This window comes from Berkeleyomyces rouxiae (genome assembly GCF_048999995.1).
Source record: "Berkeleyomyces rouxiae strain 22BRR77 chromosome Unknown BrBRR77_ptg000001l, whole genome shotgun sequence".
Taxonomy (NCBI): Eukaryota; Fungi; Ascomycota; class Sordariomycetes; order Microascales; family Ceratocystidaceae; genus Berkeleyomyces; species Berkeleyomyces rouxiae.
The window spans coordinates 4966615-4991272 of record NW_027396491.1 but is presented as its reverse complement, the minus strand read 5'-3'; the positions used below and the strand labels follow the sequence as shown (position 1 = coordinate 4991272).

Below are 24658 nucleotides of genomic sequence, written 5' to 3'. Positions count from 1 at the left end.
GAACACCGCCTCGTCAAACATCAGACGCTGTGCCTTTCTATCGATTTCCCCTTGATTTGCCTCTCTTCGGCAACTTGTTGTTTGTCGCTGTCAGTTTTTTTATGCTTCTGCCCGACAGCATCGATACGATACACCTGCCTGCAGCTGGAATCTCCGTAGTGCATGGTGCCTGTAAGGCAATCCGATACCACCCAAGACTGCTGTCTCCCAATTCTAACCATTACCAGGATCAAGGGTTCAACAAGTATTGAAAGGCCATGACTATCCTTGTCAGTGTTTTGTGGCTTTGCAGGGCTTCATCGATTGGCATCAGCATTACAGCATCTGTCTTGTCTTTGGAGCCAAGCAGGCAAAAGTGGAAATCACCAACAGTCATGTATCGCTAGCTACAGATGTTTCCCCAGGGTTGAGAGTCTTGAACGCCAAGCGCACATACGACCTGTCAACTTGCTGTTGGACACTATGCGACCATGGTCGCATAGTGTCCCATTGTTGTCAAGCCCCTTCATAAAGCTCGGAGCTGTTTAGGATTTGCAAAGGCTGCAAGACCAGACAGACAGATAGACAATAATGGTCTCCAGTCTATCTTGGACACAACCATTGTACTGTTGCAGCCAAAATGCGCCTGTAATACTAACAGTACATCATGCACCACCTAATACGACATCGGCTCCTCAATTGCAAGATCACCGCTGTGTCCTTTCCGCTGTTGTAACAGTGTCAGTTCCGGGAGCTACTTGTAACATCAGTTTTGCCTCTCTTCTTCGGGAAGAGGCCGCTACAACAAACGGCTCGGCGTTTAACCATTCATCGCCCGGACGTACCGTATGTCGCTGTATGGTGGGGTGGGTACTTGTACAGGTTACTGGATGGCGACACAGAAGTACTTGGCATCGCACAACATTGTACATGGGGTTTTTCCAATCAAAGGCAAGTCACTGTTGCTTCGTTGACTCTGTACCCTGTCTTGCTTGTCACTCATCTCACGTTTTTCTTTGCTGAAGAAGATAGCCGAAATTATGTGTGGATCTGGTCCGCTTTTACATCACACTGAAATTTCCAGCTCCTTGCACATTATGCGTCCCTTTCATTTGAATTGAATGACTTGACTATTGTGTTGATCGTCGCCTTGATTGCTTGCTTGCGCCTCATTTGTGACTGGAATGGTCTTTTCTATCCAGCCTTCGAAATGAAGGAAAACATGGTCCTCTGTTGGTTCTTGGGATGACGACAAGTAATACAAGGACTCATGCTCAGATTCAGGCTCAGACACGGACTCAGTCGACTTAGTCACAAAACCTACACGAGAAACTAGATAAGGCGTTCAAAATGTGCTTTTACTTGTACAAGCTCGATTTTACCCAGGTTGTGTTGACTCTGATTGGCAAGTTGCACTGACCTTGCTTTTCTTGGGTATGCCAAGCCAGACAAACAGGCTTACTAGCTAGACCTGTCACTCAACACGGGTGTTGGATTTTGTCCGATACAATCAAGAGCACGGTTTTCTGAGTCGACTTTGCTTGCAAGGGCCATGGCTTCAAGTGAGGGGCAAAATGAGAGAACAAAATGAGCTCCAAGAGTAAAGCTTGAACACGCCAGTGATACTTACAACAAGATACAAGAGCAAGTATACTTGAATACTTGACCACTTGGGCGTTATACAAGTAAGATTGCCAAAAGAGAACGCGGATCAATGCTAACGGGAGATTTAATTTGCAGGTCCAGCTGCGGCAGCCATTGTCAAGGAGGGGGCAATTTGACGGTCTATTTCACATCAAGTTCAAGAGTTGAGAGTGAAGCAAGGCTAACCCTGACCGTGAATATAATAATTTTCGTGCCACCTTCTGGAACATTTTCACCTGACTAGGAGATTGAGGAATACTAGGGTGTCCCTTGGAAGTCAAGCTCTATTGATACGGACACGCGCTTCGCGAGACCTGCGAGAAAGATAAGAGTGAAAACAGCAGACTGAGAAAGAAGAATAAAGGTTATCCTACTAACTCGTTACTTGTACCCGTAGATTGGTCCAAAGTAAGTTGAACAACAGTCCTATTGCGGTGAATAACTGACGTTGAATTTGAGTGCATTGATTCCAAAGGACACGCCATAATTGAGCCAAAGATTTCAAGGTGGCTTTCTTGAAGCTCGTACCATTTTCTCCACAGCATTGACTGACAAGTATGCAAGTACATATGTACTTTTACTTGGATATATATCCCATGACCAGGCCTCTCCACCCGAGAGGTTGAGTGACGCGGCAAATCAGGAAATATAATCCACAAGCAATCGATTATCTCTGTACACCTGTGCGATATCACACATACGCAATGAACCACGGGTCACCAGCTACAAGCCAGCAAACAAAGTCAAGCTAGGACCAACAGCGGACCCAGTAGAAACATCACTTGAGGTCGGCACGAACCACACATACTTCAAGAGTATTCTGGAGTTGGAGCAGAATACCAACCACAGAAATTTGAGTCGGGATATGCACGACCCAAGTCTAGAACCGGTTCGGGACAGAAGTGGGTGTATAGTGCCAGATTATGGGTTGAGAATCTGTAACCGAACTAAGAAGCACAAGGCTTTAGAAGCAAGAGAAAAAAAAATAAGCCGAAGAAGCGGCCACTAGCGAAACAAGTGCTTATAGGAGGGGAGCGAACGAAGTCGTGAGTTGAGCTTTCCTTAACACGGCATGAAGGAATCTTGCAGGTTGACGCACCCAAAGTCCAAGCCAAGGTGAGGCAAAGATGTGTTGGCTGACAGAGTGCAGGGGACTTTCTCTGCAAGAGCAAGACGTGAGTTACCGCCTCATTACTGAAGAGGTTGAAGAATGCAATTTCGAGCAAATCCCAAGGAGATGGCCGACGACCATCAGCAGCAGATAACAAGTTTGACGAGCAAGGATTCTTTCTACACGGGGTTGGTTTCAAAGACGCAAAGGTTGGCTTTTTGATTCAGGTTTTGTGGGAAGGGGAATGTTTCTTTTCCGACAATTGTTCTATTTCTCTTCTATGGCTTCTCGAAGGCTGTCTTGTCCCTTGTTTCCCGGGGTGAAAGCGAGGGCAGCCCAGCCAGACAGGACGGGCCGGAGAGGAGGACAAACAAGGATGGGGAAGAGAGGGGACCGAGCGAAGGAGAAAGGCGAGGGCGAGGGTAGGAAGAGTATGACTAAGAGCGGGAATGAGAGCGTGGTGGGAGGAGATATGTGAGGAAGAGACAGGACCTTGAGAATGCTATGTGCTAACAAGGAATGCAGGTTAATATTCACCCGCTAGTTACATGTATGCTAGCTACTAACTAGCTCGTTCGGAGGTAATGGGTAACAAGCCTTTTTTTTTTCTCTTTTTTTTTTTTTTTTTTTTTTTATCTGGATTGTTAAGGCCGTTCAGAAGGGTTATAAAACATTACGTGGGTTGAAGACAGCTGCGGGATCCTCCACCCAGTCAAATTTCGTTTTAGAGACAGCTGATTCGAACAGGTCCAGAGTACCAGGCACAGTCACGGATCGAAACCAACAAAGCGAAGCATGCTCGCGAGAGCAAAAAAAAAAAAAAAAAAAGCGAGAGAGAAAGAGAACGATGGGGAAACCAAGTCCAGTCTTCGTTCGGCGGGCGCGGCCGCAGTCTTGCGTCGGCGCTAGGACAAACTAGGGAAGATAGAACGGCCCCCTGTTTTTTCTTTCTTTTTTGTTTCATGGTGTGAGAATCCCTTGATTTCTCTTTTCTCTCTTCGACGTCTTTGTAAGCTTGTTTCTTGGCTGCAATTGGACGAAGTTCGAACCTGGGGCAACATTCAAGTGAGCAAGCTCCGGAGGTGACGAGCCGATTGAGGTTGAGAAAAGCGAGTGATGAGGTGAGTGTAGGTCAAGGTAAGTTATGGAGAGGACGCCTAAGTTGGGGATGGGTGACATAGGGCGAACAAAGAAAAATCAAGAAAAAAGAGAGAATGGGGGAGAGACATGGGGCAGTGTGGGTGGTTGTGACTGTCGATATGAGAGAGTGGGATTTTTGTGGCTTTATGGCTAACGCTGGCATTTTTTCTACAGAACATAATGAGGCATAACGCGGCTGTGTCTCTTATGCATGCACATGTGTGTCTTTGTGTTGAGATGGACGGACTGCAACAGCCAGAAGCAGTGCTAAAAGAGAGCAAAGCGAGCGAGCGCAGAGTGTGAAGTAACGGACCGGAAGCACACAGCAACAAGCCAAGCGAGGAAACACAACGGCATCCGCCAACCCATGAACAGAGGGAAAAAGAAAAACAGACAAGGGCAGACGAAGCAAGATGGATGACATGCTCTCTTGAACGGAGGAGAGGGAGGGGGACGCAAAAAAGAGAGAGAGAGAGACGCCCGGGGGTGGTGGCAGGGCCAAGAAACAGCGACAAAGCCGGTCGCAGAGAGAGAGAGGAGTAAGGCGGCGACAAAATGGACGACTTGAGCAAGTCGGAATGTCTTTCCAGGCCTTTTTCTTCAGTGAGTTATCAAGCGCGACGAGGTCGGTGTTCTTGTTCGTTCTCTTTGTCGTCTTGGCTGTGTTCCGCTCTCAGTCTCTTCCCAAGGCCAGGCCAGAGCCGATACTGGGCCCTGCCATTCGTCTATTGCACTCGGGTTTTATTTTCGCTTTCGTTTTCCCTATGCCTGTGCTTCTGGAGTCTTTAAAAGCAAAAGTAGCCGGCGTGGAAAAAAAAAAGAAAAAGAAAAAAGAAAACAAAAAGAACCCTGTACACGCAAAGGTAAATTGGCTTTTATTTTCTTTTTTCCTACAAGGGCTATTTGATTGCCTTTTATCATTTCTTTTTTTCCCTATGCTTCTTCATCTCCCATTTTCTCACTCCCCTCCGCTCGATCTTGACTAAGATCGAGAAATCAAATCATACTTAACTTCCATTCTAGCCTTGACAACCCACTCATACTCACATTCACTTTGCCTTTTGATGCATCGCAGCACCTCTGTTCCCCCCATACTACAGCATCCATATGTTGTAGCACGGCTCTGACGTGGTTCTTATCCTCTGCAGCTCGTCCTGTTTTGCTCTCCGTCCGTCTTGCGATCCCGCCGTCAACCCGCCAGGCCTTTTCTTTTTTTTTTTTTCTTTTCTTTTTTTCTTTCTTTTGATAGTTACTTCCCCAAGTTGTTTTACGGAAACAAGACACTGTCTTTTCGTCTACGGTCTTCCATTCTTCTTCTTTTACTCATTTCTTTTTGTGCTTCTCGGCAATCCGCATTGTTTGTACTTCGCTCTTCAAGCTCTTTTGCACACGCCGTGTACCAACACCCGATATCTCGCTCCTGTTCTTCGCCAGCCGACTCGCACCCTTTCTACACAGCACGAGCTTGAATCGCCCTTCTGCAATCCCGTCCGACTGCTTCCATTCGCTCGCTCCATTCCATCTTCGACTCGACCTCCCATGCTTTTAACCTCTTTTTTTTTTTTTTTTTTTAATCCTGTTTGCCGCCCGCCGTTCAACTCCACTGCCAGCAGTCACTCGTTTCCACGTCCAGCTTTCGCTTCAGTTTCAGCTGTATCTTTTTTTTTCTTTGTGCCCAACCGGAACAACAAGGCCACATAGACTCAGCCGCCAGACCTGCTGTCCTACACAAGCTACATTCTATTCTGCAAGCCACGTTATCTTTCTGTCACCTGCCTACAGCTAGACTCTAAAGCTCCACGTGCTGCCACTCCGACTCTGATTGCTGCAACACCAAACACCATAAATCCTGCCACTCTGGTTCTCTTCCGCTTCCCTTTGTACGCCATATCCAGATCCGCACCCCCGCCAGCCATGTTCACGGTCCCCGGAGGTTGGGCCGAGGGAACCGGCACTGGGTCTAGCTCCGGGCCCGGTGAGACGTCCCTGCCTCAGATGGACCCCGAAGACTCGCAGGTCTTCATGCGCCTGATTCAGAAATACGGCCCGTTCAACCTCATGTTTTCGTTGCGGCAGATGGGCGAGCATGAACAAGGCCGTCTTGCTGGTAAGTCATGCTGTTCTTCTCTTTCATCTTCATCCACAATCATCCCTTCCCTCTCTCCTCCGTCCTGCGCCTCTTGACCCTAATTCTCACACCCCTACTCTCTCTCTTCCACAGCCCGGATGTCTACCGCCACCATGTCCAGCAATCCTCCATCCGTCTTTAGTAGCGCCCAGTCTATAGCCTCAGACGCCGCCTCCATATACACCGTCGCCACACAATCAACCTGGGACTCCACGGCTGAAACCTCGTTCACCAACGAGAGTTTTCATGACAGCATTCCATGGACCCCGCCAACCTCACATCCCGGCTCAGATTCACCCGACTCAGCAAACCCCGCTTCCTCACTGCTCTCTGGAGTCGGCACCGCCGGCGCACGCAAAAACATTGAATGCACATTGTGCTTCATGGACGGCGTCAGTGTTGGCTTCACCCGCAAGAGCGACTTCAAAAAGCACTTGCAACACTTTCATTGCACCAACGCCGTCTGGACATGTCCCTACACTGGCTGCGACGCTTCGTTTGATTTTGAAAAGGCCTTTGTTAACCACGCTAAAAGCGCCCACAGTGACATGCATCTGGCGTCTAACAAAGCCCGCCAAGACACGTGCCCGCAACTAGTTTTTGCCTGTGGCTTCAAGAGCTGTAAGGATCGTGTGTTTGAGGCTGCCAATGAGGAGGCTGCCACGCTGCTGAAAGAAAAGTACTTTGACCATGTGGCGAAGCACTTTGATGCCGGCGTAGTGGTGACCGAGTGGCAGTACTCTGTCGTCATGCACAACTTGTTACGTCAAAATGCCCTCAAGTCCAAATGGAAGTCATGTGTGTGGAACAAGTCTCATCGTAACCAGTTAAGATGGCGGCCCGAAACCTCGGCCCATCTCAAGCGGCTCCTCGAATGCCGCCACCTCTACGACAACACAGGGAACAAGGCCAGCACCTTTACTCTGCTACACTTTTTGTTCAACCTCGGCGAGCGTTATGTTGGCGGATACACCACCTCCATGTCATTGTTGCCCGCAAACTTTCAACAGCCGTTGCGTGCTATATGCCCAATGTTTGCCTCGGGTCACGCCAATCTTCCCGCGCCTACCGAGCCAGAGCCTGCCTTTGATTATCCGACGACACCCCGCCCGAATGTCGGCATACCCGCTCACTCACACTCCCACTCCCAGTCTCAACCCCACCAACAGCAACACGGTCTCCAGTCACCTCAACACATACAGCCACCAGCACAACAACAACAACAACAACAGCAGCAGCAACAGCAGCCTCCAATGCTACTTACATCTAGACCTCCCTCGTCTCATCCTATGCAGTCAGTGCAGACTCCCATCCACGTCAAAACCGAGCCTCCTGCCGATCTTTGGCCCCATCCTGGCACCCCGATGGTTATTCCCGAGACCCATGAATGGAATGACCAAAGCATGGCCATGTTTGGCCCGTCGACCGGCGACGAAATCATGTACACCAACCCAACATCGTCGCCTTCGCCCATCATGGATGTCATTATGAGTGGCGCCATGCCCAACGAAGCTATTGCTCCGTGGGTAGGTATCGAGAACGTCCGTCAAATGGACTTCCACATGCAGCCAGCGCGCCCATCGGTATCTGGTGCCGCATCGACAACGGGGTCCGTAGCCAGCTCTGTCAGCGCCGCGGGCAGTACCAGCAGCAGCGCCAGCCGACCAAAGACGCCCAAGCGGTCCATTTCGCGCAGTTTCGACAACATGCGTCTCAAGCGCCGCGGCACCGGCTCGACGACCAACAGCTTCGACGGCATCAGCATCCCCCGAATGATGCACTGGACGCCCCACCACCAACAGCGCCAGCAGAATATGGCGCTCCCTATGCGCGCCACAAGCAACAGCCAGAACCAACAGGCACAGGCTCATGCCCTGGGACACGGGCTGCCTGCCGGCCATGCTCAAGGCCACGGAGGTATGCCGCCGCCGCCAACGAGCCAACCCTCGTTTTTCCAAGGCACCAATTCACCTATATAGCAGGAAGAGAGAGACCCGAGCTTTCGTCGCCTTGTCATTCATACTCCCCTCTTCGCACTCTTTTGCATTGTCTTTTTCTTCCATCTGCTCCGCGTTTTCGTTCTCATGCATGCGCCTCTTTCCTACACTTGCCTTTTCTTTGTCTCTTTCTTGTGTTCATCTTCTACTGATACCCCCTGATTTCATGGAAACAGGACCAGACTTGATGTTTTTTTTTCTTTTCTTTCTGTTTCTTTCCTCTCCTATCTTTGCTTCTGGCATGCACATTCTGTTTTCCTTGGTCATCTTCTCCCGTATATGCACCATTTCCCATGTCTTCGGTCACGTCTTGTATGTACCACCGCTCTCGGTTGTTTCAACATCATTGCATCTGAGTTTGCCACGCTGCTCGTTGGCTTACGTCTCTTACTATATATAATACATTCACATGCCATTTATCATGGACTATTTCATAAGCTATTTATCTGCCTCCCGTCGTGATTCCATCAATATGCATGTACATATGTAGTACTTGGCGACTAACCCTTCACTTCAGCTTGGACAGGTCACCTGTTTCAACTTCATAAATCGCACTGCCGCTACCTGGTTTGGTTATGATAACAGCCGATTCCCGCTGAGCGTCCGTCAAGTCCAAATTGGAAAAGTACTCCTTCTCCAGGGCTGCTTTGACGCCGTCTACCTCGTCTGACGGCACCAGGTGCACCGAACACCCGCCCCATCCGGCGCCCGTCAACCTGCTTCCATACGCCCCATGGCGACGGGCAATCTCGCAGATGCGGTCCAACGCCGGGTGTGAACACTCATACAGCTCCCTGCAACTCGTCTGCGACTCGTTCATCAGTGCTCCCAAGCGCAACCCCAGCGTGTCCTGCGCGCCCGCCGCGCCGTCATCCCCGTCCGTCTCTTCCAGCAGCGCAATAAACTCAAGCACCCGCCGCGCCTCGCAAAACACATGCAGCGCACGCTGCCGCAGCATGAACCGGTCGCCCTCGACGGGGAACGTGGCAAGGAACTGCTTCTCGACATCCGCCTGCGTCACGCGCAACAGCCGCGCGACGTCCGCGAGCGTGTAGCCCTCGCGCTGCGCCAGCGCCGTCTCCACCACGCCGGCCAGCACGCCGAGCTGTGCGCGCTCGTCCAGGGCGTCAAAGCCTGGCGCGTGCGCGCGCGCATACGCACGGTGGAAGCCATGCAGCGACGAGCCCAGCGGGCTGGCGTCGCGCTCGAGCGCGAAGCCAGCGGCGGCGGCATCGGCCTGGTGCACGACGGCGTGCAGCACGGCCGCGGCCAGCGAGCACTCGACCACGCGCAGGTTGTACTCGCGCGGCGCGGTCAGGCGCTTGTTGGCGGCGACGCACGAGTTGACGATCAGCAGGCTGGTTGGCGGGCGGGTCGGGGGCATGCGCACGGGGCGGGCGCGCAGCGCCGGTGCGAAGCGCACGTGCAGGACGCTGGCGGCCTGGGCAAACACCGACGCCGACTGGTCCATGCCGCCCGAGTTGACGCCGACGGCGCGCTCGCTGACGATGGCGAGCTCGGTAAGGGCGGTCTTGTCGATGTTTGTGGTGGAGGCATGGTCGGTCGAGGGGGGGCTTGTGTGCCGTTGGTGCGCGTACAGCACTGCCAGCGCAGAGGCCGTTACGAAGGCGGCAGACGACGACAGTCCGCCGCCGACAGGCACGCGGCCGTCGACCAGAATCTTTAGATCTAAAGGGCTTTGCACTCCGGCGGCTTTGAGGTGTGCTAGAGCGCCGCGTAGACCAGCCTTGAAGTAGTTGCTCCAGTCGGGCGTGTCGGCGTCAATATCCACGACGCCGTTGCGAAAGACAAAGTCGCGCGGTGCAAACGCCGAAGCAGTGTTGCGAAGCGCAACGCGGAAGGTCCCGGTATCGGCGGCGGTGGCGGAAGAATTGTCGACAGGCACGGCGCGCAAGGCCACGAGAGTGTCAGAGGTGATGGCGGCAGGCAACACAGAGTATAGCGAGTAATCAATGTGCTCTCCGATAATGTTGACGCGGCCGGGCGCCCGCGAAATGAAGACGGGCGGCGTGGCGAACTCTGCGGCAAAGCGGTCCGCGAGCGCGGCCCAGCGCGGAGCCTGTTCGGGCAGTGCCGAGGCCGGATAGATTGCGGCGAGTGACGGGGCGATTGGCACGGCGGTGGAGGTTACGGCAGCCATTGCAATTTGGTTGTTGTAGCTAGTCGAGCAGCTAGTCAAAAGAGAACAAAACCGGCGGAGATGACGAGAAAAGCCTACGCTGGCTAGACTCTGTCCACTGAGCCATCATGCGCCCTTTTCGCTCCTCGGCTCCCTGCTAGCTTCTGAGTGGTGCGCATAACTCTCGGAGCTGTCCCCAGAGCTACCTAACCCCGCCATAGGGTTAATGTTACACAGGGGTTAGAGTCTAAGCCGGCGTCTGGCCCAAACGGAGGGAGGGGGCGCTGCGTTTCTTTGCGCTCGCACAGAAACTCGGCCGGCCGGTGGCTTACATGGAGATAGAGAGAGAGAAGAAAAGACAAGGTCTGTCTGGCTAAGCACAACTTCAACCCTGACAACCCGAGCAGGCTGGCTGACGTGCGGAAGATGCTACGATGCGTGCATAAAAAAGAACGCCAGCACATGACTAAGGCGGGATGGAAGCGGGGAGTGTGGAGGGGGGGAGGAGGGGGGACAGGCCTTTAGCTACGAGTATAAGAAGGGGCAGAGGGGACGCGTGTTGGTGTCTCTTGGTCTCCTGGACCTTCACCTTCATCTTCTTTCTTCCTGTTACATCGCTTGATTGGACCAAACCACCTGCTGCGCCTGTCTCTGTCCGTCTGTCTCTTCCTCGAACCTCTCCGACATCCTCAAAATGTCTTCTCACGTCAACATGTGCGAACAAGGTGGCTGCACGTGCGGCGACGGCTGCGGTTGCAATGGGTGCCCGGTACGTACTTGTACTTGTGTGTATTCTTCTACACATAGCATAGCCGGCAACCGTCTGAGCTTTCGGCGTCTCTTGTGCCGGGAGAGCATTGTCTTTGACGACTGATTGTCTTATTGTTTTGCTCTATTGTTCCTGTGCTGACCAGTGACAGGACCACCCCAAATAAAAGACCTGGTGCGGGCTCGACAAGGAGCCTGGGAGTCTGGGTCTGGCTGCCGGCAAAGTGTGTGATGAGATAGAGCCTAGCTGTGCGAGACTTTGTAACGACTTGCCGGCGTGTTATAGGCCGCTGGAGTTTGAAAACGGCGAGATCCCTGTGGAAAAGGAGTCTTGGCTGAGGGTGCGTTTGGATGACTTACAGGAACCATGTTAACTTGCTCATATGTGCGCAATTCCGATATATGCATAAACGCAGAACGAGCGAGCCTGATAGTCGCATATGCATGGGAGCGAGAAAACGTGCTATGGACCGTATAGTTATACATAATAGGCCTTGAAGGAAATGTGCATGTTACGTGGTTATGTAGAGGAGCAAAAGGTACAGAGTGCAACATTGCGTCAGGCATTGTAGATGCAAACATGTGAATACAAGAAAAAGGATCGCCTGTGGTGAAGAGACTGCACAGAAAGAAACTATGCTAAAAAGAAGCGAAGCAAATGAAAAAAGAAAAAGAACATACTGCTGAAGAGGAAATGGAAGAAGAAAGAAAAAAAGAAACAGGGTATCTCCACCCACACCGTCCCCTCCTCGCACCTCTGCCTTGCCACTACTCCCGAATCAACGCCGACTCGACCGGAGCCCTCCTCACGTTGCGCACGCGCCGATGCCCCTGCAGCAGACTCTTGCGATACTTGACATACAGCTTGAACGCATCGCGTAGCACGATATATAGACACCCGCCTACCAGGCTGCGGCCCCACTGAGTCTGCAAAAAGCTCGTCTGCTCATATCGCGGGCCCGTCCACGACGGTACGCGAGCCATCATTGTGAACCGGCGCGGCAGCAGGAACCGCAGGATCTCGCCGGCCGTGAATGAGATTCCAGGCATCAGCAGCGCCGTCACAACGTTGAGGCAAATATCGCTGAGCGATGCGCGGATGCCTCGCTGCGGCATTCCGGCATCTGCTACGGGCGCAGGGGCAACTTCCGGCGCGGCTTCCGGCGCTACTGGCTCAATGGGTGCTGCTGGCGGTAATGCTACTGCAGGTACTGGAGCAGCGACTGGAGCTTCGTTGTGCACAACAGCCGGAGCAGGGGGGGCAATAGGCTCTGGACGTTCGAAGCCGGCCCAGGGGTCCTCGATTTCCGGCGCTGGAGGCAAATCGTTGCCGGCGGCCGGTAGAGCAGCGGGTCTGTCGTTGCCTCCGAATCTGGGAATCTGCAAGCCCATACCCACACCATTTACGTTGATTTCTGCGTCAACTAGAGGAGGGTTTTCTTCTATAATCCCCTCCTCAACAACAACCTCGAGATCGTAGTTGGCGTTGAACACCTCCATTGCCTCTCGAATAAAAGCAAAGACTCCGCCTCCGTTTTCGTTTTCGCCTTGACCCTGGTCCTGGTCCCGCTCTGGATCTCGGTCCATGTTTTGTGGCTGTTCACCTTGTACGTGATGTTCTTCTGCCTGCATCTCTTCAGGAGCTGCGGCAGGCGGAGGATCATCGATCAGAGCTTCGGGGAGTCCCATGATTTTCTTGTCAAGCTCTTTCTCCCAATCTCGAAATAGTTCACGGTAGAGCGCGCGGTATGTGGCCTGCAGATACGGGAAAAATACCATGGCTGCTTGGGGAGAGGGTGGCCAGTTGAAGGCGCCGGGGTCGTTGCCCAGGAGATAGGAACCGTACTAAGAGGTGACAAGTTAGCAATAGCACCATACACAAAACAGTCTACAGACATCTTGTACGCACCACGCCAAACATCGGCAAGCTTATTGGCACTGACACTGGCCCGAACGAATAACCCATCAACAGCGCCGGACCAATTAGCGGCAGCACAGCCAGTCGCGCTAGACTCAAATAAGCCAGTCCGTCATCAGCCACCACATGCACGAAGCGGAACGGCGCCCCGCGGCCGGCAAACACGGTCAGTGCCACGGTGCCGTAGATGCCCATGCTCGCAACGGTGCCGCTGCCAATCATGCCGGCTAGCACGCTAGGCGCCAGCGCGCGGGCGCGCGATGCGAGAGCCGCCGTAGCCGCCAACACGGGATCCCACGGCTGGTCGACGCTGATGGCCTCCTTGCACACGGGACACTGCAGCGTGCGGCCCTCGCGCTCGCAGTCCTGCACCCACGCCATGATGCAGTCCTGGTGTGCTGCCAGTGAGCACGGCGACGGATACACCCACGCCGAGGCGGAGTCGGGAGCGCGCGGCACGTCGTCATCGTCATCCATGAGACAAATGAAGCATCGCGGGGATGACTCGCCGTCGGTGCCGGCAAGCCCGGACGACGGCTGAGTGGTCATTGTAGGGGAGACGGGATGTCGAGGCGAGTCGAGGGAAGCAGTCACAGATCGAGATGTCGTATCGTAACCAAGAAGAAGAGAAAAGGCGCGGCGCCGGGAGACGCAGCAACACGGTCAACAGTCTGTGCAGCACAGGCACAAAATTATACTGGGCACAGCAATACTGGAAAGTCGGTCTTGTGTCAGTCAAAGAGACCGTTCGTCGGATAAAAACAAAGTCGATGTCCAAAAAGTCAAGCAACCCCCATTTGCCCTGCCCCAAGCTGCTGTTCCCACGCCCTGATTGGTCACGATAAGATAACTGCCCGTTTGCTGACTAAGCCGTCGCATGATGTCACAAAGACTAGACAATAGCCTGCGTTGTCTACACTCTATCCTTGGTTCATGGTGGTTTGTGTAGAATTTCATGTATTATCACATGGCGCTAGCTTGGGCTACTGGTAGCCTCATTTTTTCTCCATCTTGTCAAACTCCTTCTGGCTCACCAGCTTTCCAATAACAAGGTACTTGGACCGGAAGCTCTCCTCCCATCCATTCAGCGTCTCAATCTGCTCGTCGGTCAAGTCATCAAGCGGATCTAGCGGACCGTCCAGGTCCTCGGTTAGCATCTCGCTATCGAAGCTACTGCAGGCGAGCCCGCGCGACGCGTCACGGCCAGCAAAGTTGGCGTATGAGCTTCCGGGCCCGTAGAGCTCGGGGCGCGCGCTGACATCGAACACGCGGCCACGTATGGCGAGGTAGATGGGCGTTCCCGGGACGACGGGCGCCGGAGGAGGCTTGAGCCTGCCTCCGGAGCTAGCCTCGGGCGCAGCATCCAGCGCACCGCCATTGCACTCGAGCAGCGTGCGCGGCGTGAAGGTTTCAAACACCCGGGCGGGCTTGGGTCGGTTGGGCTTCGGGAAGTCTGGAGCAAAGATCCACCCGCTGATGGAGAACAGGATACACGTCAAGAGAATCGTGTTGACGGGCGTCAGGATACCGAAAATGAGCCACCTGTAGAGACTGGGTTAGTTATCATTGCTCGTCGGTTAGGGTCTGGTGCATCCGGCGAGGGATGGAATGGGCGAGTAAGCAGGAGGGCAAAGGGCGCAATGCATACTGTTCCTGGTCGGGCAAGGCCGCAGCCTTTGAAGCCTCGTTGATGACGGTCTGCACGACGTGGTCCATTGTAGAAGTGAGGTGTGTATGCGAGTGCAAGAAGAGACAGGAAAGCTGTAAATGGAAGGGTTCCAGCCTGTCAAAGCTTGACAGCCTAGCATGATAAGGACAGAATCCAAGCTGCGTGTTTGAGGCTGCCTGTCAGCTGCCAGCCTGTCTGATGCATCTGACAGCTGTCACCGGCTGTCACGGGCAAGACCGCTGCACAGACCTACAGCGCTAGTCCGATGTACCTAAAAGCGGGTGCTAACAAGGTCGCGATGTCGTTAGGGCTCAGCATCGCTTGAGATATTTTTTGCTCGGCTATGTGAAGCGAGCTATCGCAAGTGTCTCAGCAGCTTCTAACAAGGCAGTCTCAGCGTATCAGACTGCGAGGACAGCGTGCTATTAAATTAGCATCCCGAAGAGCCTCACAGCAAGGTGAAATTGATGGATGCATCCAAGCATTGAGCGGATTGAACAACTGCCAGGGGATGCTACGGAAGGGGGAGAGTTCGTCGTGGCACGTTGCATTTCTTGGTCTTGATGTGTAAGGCTTCCTCCTGAGTATTTGACACGGCACTGATGTGACGTAGACAGCACAGATTGACATGGGCGATCGTCATATGCTCCCGATCTTGAGATACAGCAATATATGCACACAAAGTACTTGAATCACATGATGGAATGGCAAGGCTTTTCATAATCAATACTTATTTTTATCTATTTGGGGTGTGTCGCTTTCAAGCATACAGATAGTCCTCCGACCTGCTAAAAACAGCAGGGTTATAGAAAATAAAATAAAAGCGCAAATTTCAGTAGAAAAACAAGAGCATTGGCATACAGTCGTTCAAGAGCAGTGTATGAAACAAGACAGATTTGGCTCGGCCAAATCCTGAATGCAGAAACAAGCAACAAGACCAGCAGAAAGGTCTCGACACAAAAGGGTGGCTGGTACTGGTACTGGATCTGGGGTATGGTGCGGTACAGTTGCTCCGAGATGTGAAGAGTGCATCGAGACACAAAGAGGAAGAAGAAGAAAAGAGGAGGCTAAAAAAAGAAAGAGACGAATAATATGAAGAGCGCCGAGTTTCTCGCGGACGATGGTTGCGACACATGTCAACAACAGGCGGCCAAGCAGCAATGACGTCGTTCTCGGAACAAAATCGTGAAAGCCGAGGTGAAGGGTGGGAATGGAAGGTGCACACAAAATGTGGGGCTGTGCATAGATCCCCAGATTCCCACAGGCAAAGGAATTTACCAGAAAGGGGAGAGGAAGGAAGGTGGGTTATCGTTCTTCCTTCCCCTGTCCGTGACCACGATAGCTTCCTTCCGTTTCTGTAAGAGAGTACGATGATTGGCTATCCGGCTATAAGAAATGAGCCGAGGAAAAGACTGAGACACGAGAAAGACGGCAAGCTAAACAATAACAAAGCGGACATTGTAAGCAACAGGCCAGCTCGGGCTTCCTGTGCGTCTAGGCTTGCCGTCCAGGAAGTCTAGCAAGGAAGGAGAAGAAAAATTGGAGAAACTGAGGACAAGTCTAGCCGCTTGTCTTATAGCCAGACAAGCGAGAGATGGGAAGGCCAAAGAGAAAAGAGGGCTTAGCAGAAATGCTGATCTGGCTGCAAGGTGGCAAGCCAGACGCTTACGGCGTGCGTGGTGCGGTTGCGGTGGCTGGCTCATCTTCCAGCGATGAAAGCCGCAGGCGCAGAGAAGCCGCGAGCTGGTCTTACTTGTGCTCACGCTGGGTGTAGGCCTTCATGGCGTTTTCGAGCGACGCCAAGTCAGAGCGGTCGCCGTAGGCATCAAGCCACTGGGCATTGCGAGCACGCATCTCGGCGTCCTGTCGGTCCAGACGGGCCTGGCGTTCAGCGGCATTGTCAGTGTACTGTTTCGCAGCGACGCCTGGGAGGAGAGTTAGCACAGGATCCATGGGAGAGAGCAAAGCCAAAGGAGAGGGCATCATGAGGATGAGGCTTACCAACAGCAAGCGCAATGACGACAGGCGTCAACACCTTGCGCGACAATTTGGGAGCAGTGTTTAGCATGGGGAGAAACGAAGGATAGACACGCGAGGTGGTAGAAAAGTTGCGCGGAGAGGGAGCCATTGTGAAAAGATTCCACGCGAGGAAGAAATAGGAAAGAAAATGGGGGGGGAAATGAGGAGAAGAAAAGGTTAAAAAATAAGGCCCGAAGCAAGCAACGGACACTCAGGTGGTGTGATGTGTGGTTTGGAGAGCAGGTACAGTCGGAGTCGCAGATGGAGACAGGCGACGCAGTAGCAAGGCAGAGTAGCTTTTTTTCTTGGCGCCGGGATGTGTGGTAGAGAGGGTGAACGAGAGAGAGCCGTAGGGTGGTACTTGTGCTACTGATAATGTGTGTAGTGTAGACTTGAGGTTGAAGAGAGGCGGCAGTATAGGAATGGTGATGGTGGTGTTTTGTTGTTGGTAGCGAGATTCAGCAACCAAGGCTGCGTATGAGAGAAAATGACCAGCAAGATCAGAACAAGATTGAATGAGTAGAGTGGATATGCAAGACAGCCTCCTTTCTTCTCGACCACAAGCGCCCGTGGCGCTTTTATAACAAAGCCCAAGCCCACGCAACGGCGGCCGCCGCGTCCCTGGCACCAGTTACATCATCGCCAAACATGCCATATGCTAGTCCGTAGTCAAGCGGACCAAAAGGCCGCTTGTTCGCTTTGGGCGCCACAGCAAGACACACGCACGAAGGATCATGTTCCCTTTGCTGTGATTTATTGTTTTTATAACTAGCCAGGAATTAACTAGTCAGGATCTTTGCGCAAAGTCGTGAGCTGGGAACAAGCCCATGATGAAAAATCCAGGTTAAACAAAAGTGGGGGCCATGCATGTAGTGTGCGGGTGGATCCCCTCCCCAAGTCTTCCTTCCTTCTGCTTGGGGAAGCGACGGTGTTTTTTGGTGTAAAATGGAAGGTGCAAAAGAGAGAAAGGGCCCACAATCGTCCCATGCGCGGCCTGCCTGCTCTTGCCGTTTACGACGTTGCTGGCGTGCTTGCTTCACTTGATCTTTTGGAACAGGAGCAAAAAGTATCCTCACACAACAAGCCGAAAAGCGGGACTGCAACTGTGCATAACGACGTGCATTTGTGTAGGCAACCAGGTAGCTCCATACATTTGCAGGCATAGAGAACTTGGGAGTGCATATCCCGGGAATCGGCATCTAGGACAAGGGGCCAAGATGGGGCAATAGGGCCTTTTCTCGGCTTTCCTGTCGATATCTCGACAGATGTCCTCCCCGTCCCGCGTGTTTCATCGACATACGCAGCAGGGTCAAGTCCAAGTCCAAACCAGTGTGTAAGAAAAGACCAGCTAAACTAGATCCAAACCAAGCGATGCGGCTGTAGCTACCATACTTAGAAAGCCATAAACAACGTGATTTCCCTTGTTTCCTGGAGTCTAGTTTGCTGACATCTGGTTATGGTACAGCTGGCGGCCGTCAGTCCCCAACCCGTGGCCTCAAAGTGGCCTGTTTTGCCCCCATTGCGGGGGTTTTGTGGTGTGATGCAGGTGCCATTCTGCGCGGTTTGCTACCTGGTCAGCCCTCCAACTAAGCTTTTCCGGCTCTCTCACAACAACCTCTTTGCTCATGTTTTGACGTTGTTTTGACTGAGCCTAATTTGCTTCTCACGCAAGTCAAGTCCTCTCTCTGGCTGGTGTTGCTGCAAGAGCAACTGCAAATGCAAGTCCAGCCACAGTCACAGCCACAGCCACACCCTCGCCAGGGAAAGTGGGGTGGACACTTGCTGCTTCTTACTCCTTGCTCCTTGCTCCTTGCTCTGAAGTGGGGCTTCAGAAGCCTATCACCGTAGCTGGAAATAAGCCTCCTGGGCTCTTGCCTGTCTTGTGCCAAGACTGCCATTGAAAATCCAACGACGTCATCGGAGATATCCTATCAAGAAATGCAGCAGGCGCCCAATGCATCCAATAGCTCCTCTTCCATTTTTATGTACTACAGGGAGACTCCACTCAAACTAATGTTGAATCTTGCCCTGATGTAATGGCGGCCGTGCGCCAGCCGATCGATAGATATGAACACATCTACACACAAGTATGGACTCGGAGTCTTAATACATGTCGTAGGCCTCAAGATGCAATTATATACAGTTAATTGGTAGAGAGACATACCACCACTTCCGCTTTGTACCCTGGCACCGACGTCTGTTTCCATGTATGCTTTTCCTTAGTTCAACTAACCTGAAATCTTTGTAGCCAGAAACGCGCCGTTGTCAAGAGTTTCACTAGTCGGTCTAGTCAAGGCTATTGTAGGCCCAAGTATGGACATATGTATGCATATATAAAGCCAACCTCTCCGGCGACTGCCAATCTCTAACAACCCTGCTAGCCGGCCAACCCTTTGTTTCGGATCTACCGTTGTGCTTTGCGCAAAGACGAGGCAACAACTTGACGTCCCTCTCCTTCGCTTCCTTCCTGCTCTTAGTTCAAACGATCGGTTCCAACTTGAACTTGTGGGCTAAAAAGGAAGGAGGCTGCGTGGAGGATCCACAGCTACATCACGTTGAGATAAGGAGCCTTTCTGCTTCTTATCGGCCGTCCAGATACATACACACGTATGTACATACGCACACGGAAGGCCCCACAATTCCTCCGGGGCTCCTCCGTTGTCGGTTCTTCTACGGCGAGACCCACAATTCGCCCTTTTCCCTTTATTATAGCAACCCGAAACCACGGCGTCAAAACTGAGCAGACAGTCGGGAAAGGGCAGAAGAGAATGAACTTGGAAATCACCAACGGTAGGACAGACTTTGTGGCACTAGTAACTAAGAATTTTTGTTTGATACTGAAAACTAACTATAAAATCATATGCTTGTCAAGAATCGATACAAGGAACGCTGCTGTATAAAAACGCAGAAAAAAAAAAGAAAAGGTCCGTGGGCAGGCAGTTCAAGACCCCGGCAACAAAAAAAAACATCCTACATACATCAAGATAAACCAACCGTTTGTAATCTGTGAGGTCCAAAGTCTACTCCAAACCCAAGCTCAAGACACGTCCGAAAAAGAAACGTAAAGAATAAGTGACAAAAAAGGCAAAAGAAAACCGAAAAAAAAGGCAGAAGTATGCAAGGCTTTATGCAGAAACTGAGGGGGGATATAGACAAGCAAAACAAAAAGACAGATAACTAGGGCTAAGAAGACCGAGTTCGAATTGTTTTTTTTTGGGTTGTCGTCGTCAGGTGAATTAGACGGGGAGTGTTGCTTATATAAGCAGCAAGAGCCCCACATAAATAGGCGCAGGCGCAGGCGCCCGCGGCAGGTAGGCGCAGTCAAACAAAGCCACGCCATGGATTTGGACTAGAAGAGCTTCAAGGAGCTTCATTTCTTCTTCTTCTTCTCTTTCCCCTTCGTTCTCCCCTTTTAAGGTGTCGTTGTTCGTTCAGTTATCATGCTGGCATTCATCACCAGGCCTCGATCTCCTTGGAGGGCTTTATCCCTTTCAGTGATGGGACCGGCCAGCAGCGCTCAATCATGGGCCGCTCCAGGGTCAGGATATTGGTGGTCCAGAGCTCGGCCGCGTGGGCAGTCATCTCCAAGACGAGGCTGCTCTTGAGCGCCACACCATTGGACAGGTCCGTTCCGCAGTCATACTTGGACTTGTCCTCGTCGGTGTCGTCGACAATATCGCCGGTGTGACCCACGAGCGTTGCTAGACGAGCATTTTCGGCTTTGCCACCCCTGCCGCCCTTGCGGCTTTTGGTCTTTCTAAGCCGGTTCTTCCTACTGCCCTTGTACGGAACCATGGCTTTGACCGGTATAGACTCATCACTGCCCTTGATCTGCTTGGGCTTCGCTTCCTCGGCAGGCGTCAGCACTTCGAAGCTGTTGACGACCTGCGGTGTGATCTTGATGCCGGTTGACAGATTGATGAGGCCGTACATTAAGTTGGCGCTCAGTTCAATGGCCAGCTCGAGGCTGGGGCTGATGTTTGCATTGAGGCGCTCAGAGATGCTGGAAGAAGAGTGGTAATCGGGCTTGGACCAGCCGGAGGCGCTGGTCTGGCTCATGTCAAGGAAGTCGAGGTGAATCTTGCCGTTGGGCACGGAAAACCCCAGCGCAGTCGAGATATTGACGGCGGCGCCAGCCTTGACCTCGGTGCCAATGGAGAAACGCACACCAGGGCCAATCTCCAGGATACCGGGAATGCTCACCATGGAGAAAAAAAGCTCTGCTGGCGAGTACTCCATCATGTGAGTGAACTCGCGTCGTAGATCGGCCGTCAGGTTCAGCTTGGCATCAAAGGACACGTCAATGTCCATGTACAGCTCATCGAGAGATAGCGTCATGAAGTTGTACGCTAGCTTACCCGAAAAGCTAATGCTGGTAGCAAAGTGGGCTTCATTGGCAATGATACTAATGTAGTTTTCATCCGAGTACAGCATGTTTTCCAGATCCAGAGCCTTAGCCACCGCAAGCGATGCCAGATGCTTGGCACCTTCGGGGTCTTTATTGTTCCAACCAACAAACCGCCGCCGGACCTCGCCGGCAGGTACAGTGTCAAAGTCCATTTCAAAGGCTCGCACAACCTGGGATATCTGGGCCTTGGTGACTGCGATCTTGATTGTCAGAAGCTTGGGGTTGCCGGTGACGTATTCGGGTTTCTTTTGATCTGAAGAATCGGTGGGTTTGAAATCGTTCCCATCGTCGCTCTCATCGTCGTCATCGTCGCTGAGGGTTGCGGTAGTGTAAAAGCCACGCTGGTTATCCGTGTCGCATTCACCACCGTGGTTGGTGATGAGGACAAAGTTTGGAATTTTTTTCCAGCTCTTCAAAACTTTCTTGTACATTTCGTAATCCCGAAAGGTTGCATAAACATTTCCGTCGTCACAGCTGACACGACCAAGGCCCTCGATGGCTTCAAGGACGATAGTAGGCATGCCCATCTCAAGGTGCATGGCAATAGTGCCCTTGGAGTCTTCATTGGGGTTGTCAAGAGCTGCATACATAAGCTTGACTCTGAGCTCAGGGACTATGGCTTCCGGCGACTTTTCCATATCTCTGGGTGGGTAGGTGTTGATGACGCTCTCGGCTGCGTCGGTGGGCTCGATGATGACCTGCTCAACAGATGATGACGACATGAGGAGAGTGCTAGTGGAATAGACGTGCGAATGTTCTGGGCTAGGGGGTTCGGTGATCTCTGGAAACATGGTTGTGCTAGTGCTGCTTCCTACATCGGCGTCTGGAGGCGAAGCAACATTGGCCGGGTCAGTGTCGAGATCGGGGACAGTTCCATCTACACCGGCCAGGTCATTACTGGGAGTGTCGTCGCCCAGGATAGGCACTGCGCCCACTAAAGCCAGCGGTAAGACTAGGGCAGCTGCAACAAGCCTACGTAGGGTAGGCATAGCTGTGAATGAGACTCCAAAGTGGTCGAAGAATAAGAAAGCCGAACCCGACAGACAAGAAGCCCGGAGATAAGCAGAGCCTACAAGGTGGAAAACGAGCAAATGACTGGACGGAGTTGAGGTTCGGAGATAACAAAGGGAGCGACTAGAACCGATGGCAGCTGTCAAGATTCTTGGTACAGCGCTCGGAGTTCTCAATGGAAGGAAACAAGAGGCACAGAATGCAAAGACGGGGACAAGAGAAAGGACAAGTCAAGACGGTGACAATGGGGAAAGAAGAAGGGCTGGCGTTGGCCTTATCAGGCCCTGGACACAAGCACAGAGTCAGGAAACAAGAAGAAAAAGGAAAAGAAAAAGAACAAGAACAAGAAGCATGTTCAGAAAATGCCACCGTCAGGGATCGTCTCCTATTATTCAACGCCTCCCGCCTCAGTGAGTCTGTCCTCTTTCTATTATTTTGGTCACCCACACCACCCTGTTGCCCTATTGCCTCGTCTCTCTCTCTGACCTCTGTCTTATTCTACAGTGTCTCTCCCTACTTCAGTGCTGGAAGATGAAAAAGCCGTCAACGTCTAACCGCACCCAAGATCGCCAGTGGGCTTGATCGGTGCTCGATAAGAAAAGCATATGTTGTAGTTATATATATACAGTTAGTTAAAAGAAAATCCATTGATCAATTGCCAAAAATAGTTGTTGCCGTCTTTGCCGAACCCGTTGTGGAGTCACGCTTGGTTGATGGGTCTTGGCATTAGACCTAAAAAGGAATCCCATAGCGCTTAACCCTAAGCATGCGAGTGGCACGTGCGCATGCTGGCCGGGCTAACCCCCACATTCCCTGCTTCCGCGCTGTTGTTTGTATAAATAGCCCGGACATGATATAAACAATCTTAGTCTTGGCTGGCCAATACTGCAGGGGATGCAGCCAAGGCCTGTCAGAGACGATAGGCCTTGGCTGCGTGCGGATGTAACATGAAAACAGCAGACATGAGAAACTGACTACATACGGAAATGCATGTATGTACATGCGCCGCAAGAAGCAGAAGCACGCTGGTGCTGAGTGGCTGGCTCCGTGTGTTTGCGTGTGCTTGTCCACATCTGCAGGCTGAAGGATAGCCGTGCTTCCACGGTCACACTCATGTCTACTTGAAAACACGCGGTGCATGTGTATGTACCTGCTGCACATGTGATTCATCACCCAAGCATGGGCGCTGCTATGCGGATAGTCGGCATTCGTTTCCTTGATTTTCTCCTCTCTTGTCTCTGCGAAATTCGGCTCCGTGATATCCTTGCTAGCTTGAGATCAAGATCGAGATGGATGTCCGGAGCCCTTTTTTTTCTTCTTTTTTCATGCCAAGTGTATATCAATTTCGGAGACAAATAAAACGGAACGTTATGATTCACCAATCCAACGGCAAATTGTGTACCACCAAAAGACCCGCATGTTTGCAGCCGGTTTGCCGCCTCCCATGTATACTCGTGCCGGTGACCTCAATATATTTGTAGGTGTAGTTGCGGCAGATAGCATAGCCTACTTTGTTTCCCCATCGCTGTATGCTCAGGCGGCCTTTGTCCTGTTTTGCTTGTCTTGACTGGCGAGACATGTCAATGGGCTCAATAGACTTCTTGACCTGCGAGAACAAAAGGCCTTTGAAGAAAACTCGGGTACGGGTAAGCTCGGTCCGGCTATCGCAGTGCCAATCAGAAACGACCTGGGCTGTTGGTTGCGGTCGACAGCCAAGGCAAAGGGGCTGGGAGGAGGAGAAAAGAAGAGTAGGAAAAGAAGAGAGGACGCTGGATTCATGGGTGGCCAGTGCGAAAGTCCAAAGAGGAGAGTCTAGAACCCCCACAAACTGAGAATCATGTCTGCCTGTGCAATCATGTTCACGTGGATGGCTACTTACTGGTGCTCGAAAAGACTTGGATTACTTCAACATTGAATCATCCATATCCATCATACTTGCAACTAACCACTTCACACCCAACTCCTTCACGGCCAAGATAGAAACAAAAGAAATCGCCTAGCAGGGACCAGGTCGAGGCAAAATAGCCCACGCACAAGGCCACTTGAGGGTTCGAGAACCCAGCCTGATCGTTGACGGGTAAGTGAATCCAAAATGACTTTTTAGCTCATCGTTTTGCTTTCTTCCATTCACTCTTCCTTCTTTCTCAGTCACGCACGGGCTCCTTCCGGGCCCGGGCCTGCGCTGCCGTTGCGTTACCAAAGTTCTTTTTTTGTTTTTCGATCGCCGCTATATCCCTCCCTCCTCTACGAAACGGGCTTGCATGGCACGAGCCCCAGGTAATATAACATACACTGGGTACCCGTAATGGTATATATAAGTACTTGAGCGCCTATATTAAGAATCCTCTCCCTCCTTTCCCGCTTGGCCACCACTGCATCCATCGTACGTGCGTTCTTTTAGTGTTGTGGCACAGTAGCCTGCTAGAACAAAACGTGACATGACAGACTCTGACAAAAGAAACACAAAACATGAGTTTGCCGTCACGTAGAGGCGAGAAACATGACGGCCACGTCGCCACAAGATTGTTTGTTTGTTTACTTATTGTTCTATGGCCAACTACCGCGCTCCGATCGAACATTCCATGTCAAATGAGCTGCCAGTCAAACTTCATAATCCTGTCTGGCGATGCGGATCCAAAGTCCGATTAGCATGTCAATCCCGGAGCTCCGATTGTTTAATATCAGCATCTCCACCACGATTGCTGGCCTTGACGAGCCCCGACACC

General features: G+C 52.0%; 6 protein-coding genes across 6 annotated transcripts; 1 reads left to right on the top strand and 5 right to left on the bottom strand.

Annotated features, from left to right (window-relative positions):
* Positions 1-5788: 5788 nt before the first annotated feature.
* BROUX77_001394 (uncharacterized protein) lies at positions 5789-7981 on the top strand (the record flags this gene model as incomplete). The annotated part of the gene is made up of 2 exons (XM_073745818.1): positions 5789-5981; positions 6096-7981. The coding sequence occupies 2 exons, from the start codon at positions 5789-5791 to the stop codon at positions 7979-7981; spliced, it is 2079 nt and encodes a 692-aa protein (XP_073609629.1).
* A 526-nt stretch (positions 7982-8507) lies between these two features.
* BROUX77_001393 (uncharacterized protein) lies at positions 8508-10160 on the bottom strand (the record flags this gene model as incomplete). Its single annotated transcript, XM_073745817.1, has 1 exon — positions 8508-10160. One exon carries the CDS (start codon positions 10158-10160, stop codon positions 8508-8510), a length of 1653 nt encoding a protein of 550 aa, XP_073609628.1.
* Positions 10161-11675: 1515 nt separating this feature from the next.
* BROUX77_001392 (uncharacterized protein) lies at positions 11676-13374 on the bottom strand (the record flags this gene model as incomplete). Its single annotated transcript, XM_073745816.1, has 2 exons — positions 11676-12752; positions 12817-13374. The coding sequence occupies 2 exons, from the start codon at positions 13372-13374 to the stop codon at positions 11676-11678; spliced, it is 1635 nt and encodes a 544-aa protein (XP_073609627.1).
* A 446-nt stretch (positions 13375-13820) lies between these two features.
* On the bottom strand, positions 13821-14541 carry BROUX77_001391 (uncharacterized protein; the record flags this gene model as incomplete). Its single annotated transcript, XM_073745815.1, has 2 exons — positions 13821-14367; positions 14474-14541. 2 exons carry the CDS (start codon positions 14539-14541, stop codon positions 13821-13823), a joined length of 615 nt encoding a protein of 204 aa, XP_073609626.1.
* A 1702-nt stretch (positions 14542-16243) lies between these two features.
* BROUX77_001390 (uncharacterized protein) lies at positions 16244-16622 on the bottom strand (the record flags this gene model as incomplete). Its single annotated transcript, XM_073745814.1, has 2 exons — positions 16244-16419; positions 16496-16622. The coding sequence occupies 2 exons, from the start codon at positions 16620-16622 to the stop codon at positions 16244-16246; spliced, it is 303 nt and encodes a 100-aa protein (XP_073609625.1).
* Positions 16623-19966: 3344 nt separating this feature from the next.
* Positions 19967-21910, bottom strand: BROUX77_001389 (uncharacterized protein; the record flags this gene model as incomplete). The annotated part of the gene is made up of 1 exon (XM_073745813.1): positions 19967-21910. One exon carries the CDS (start codon positions 21908-21910, stop codon positions 19967-19969), a length of 1944 nt encoding a protein of 647 aa, XP_073609624.1.
* Between the last annotated feature and the right edge of the window lie 2748 nt (positions 21911-24658).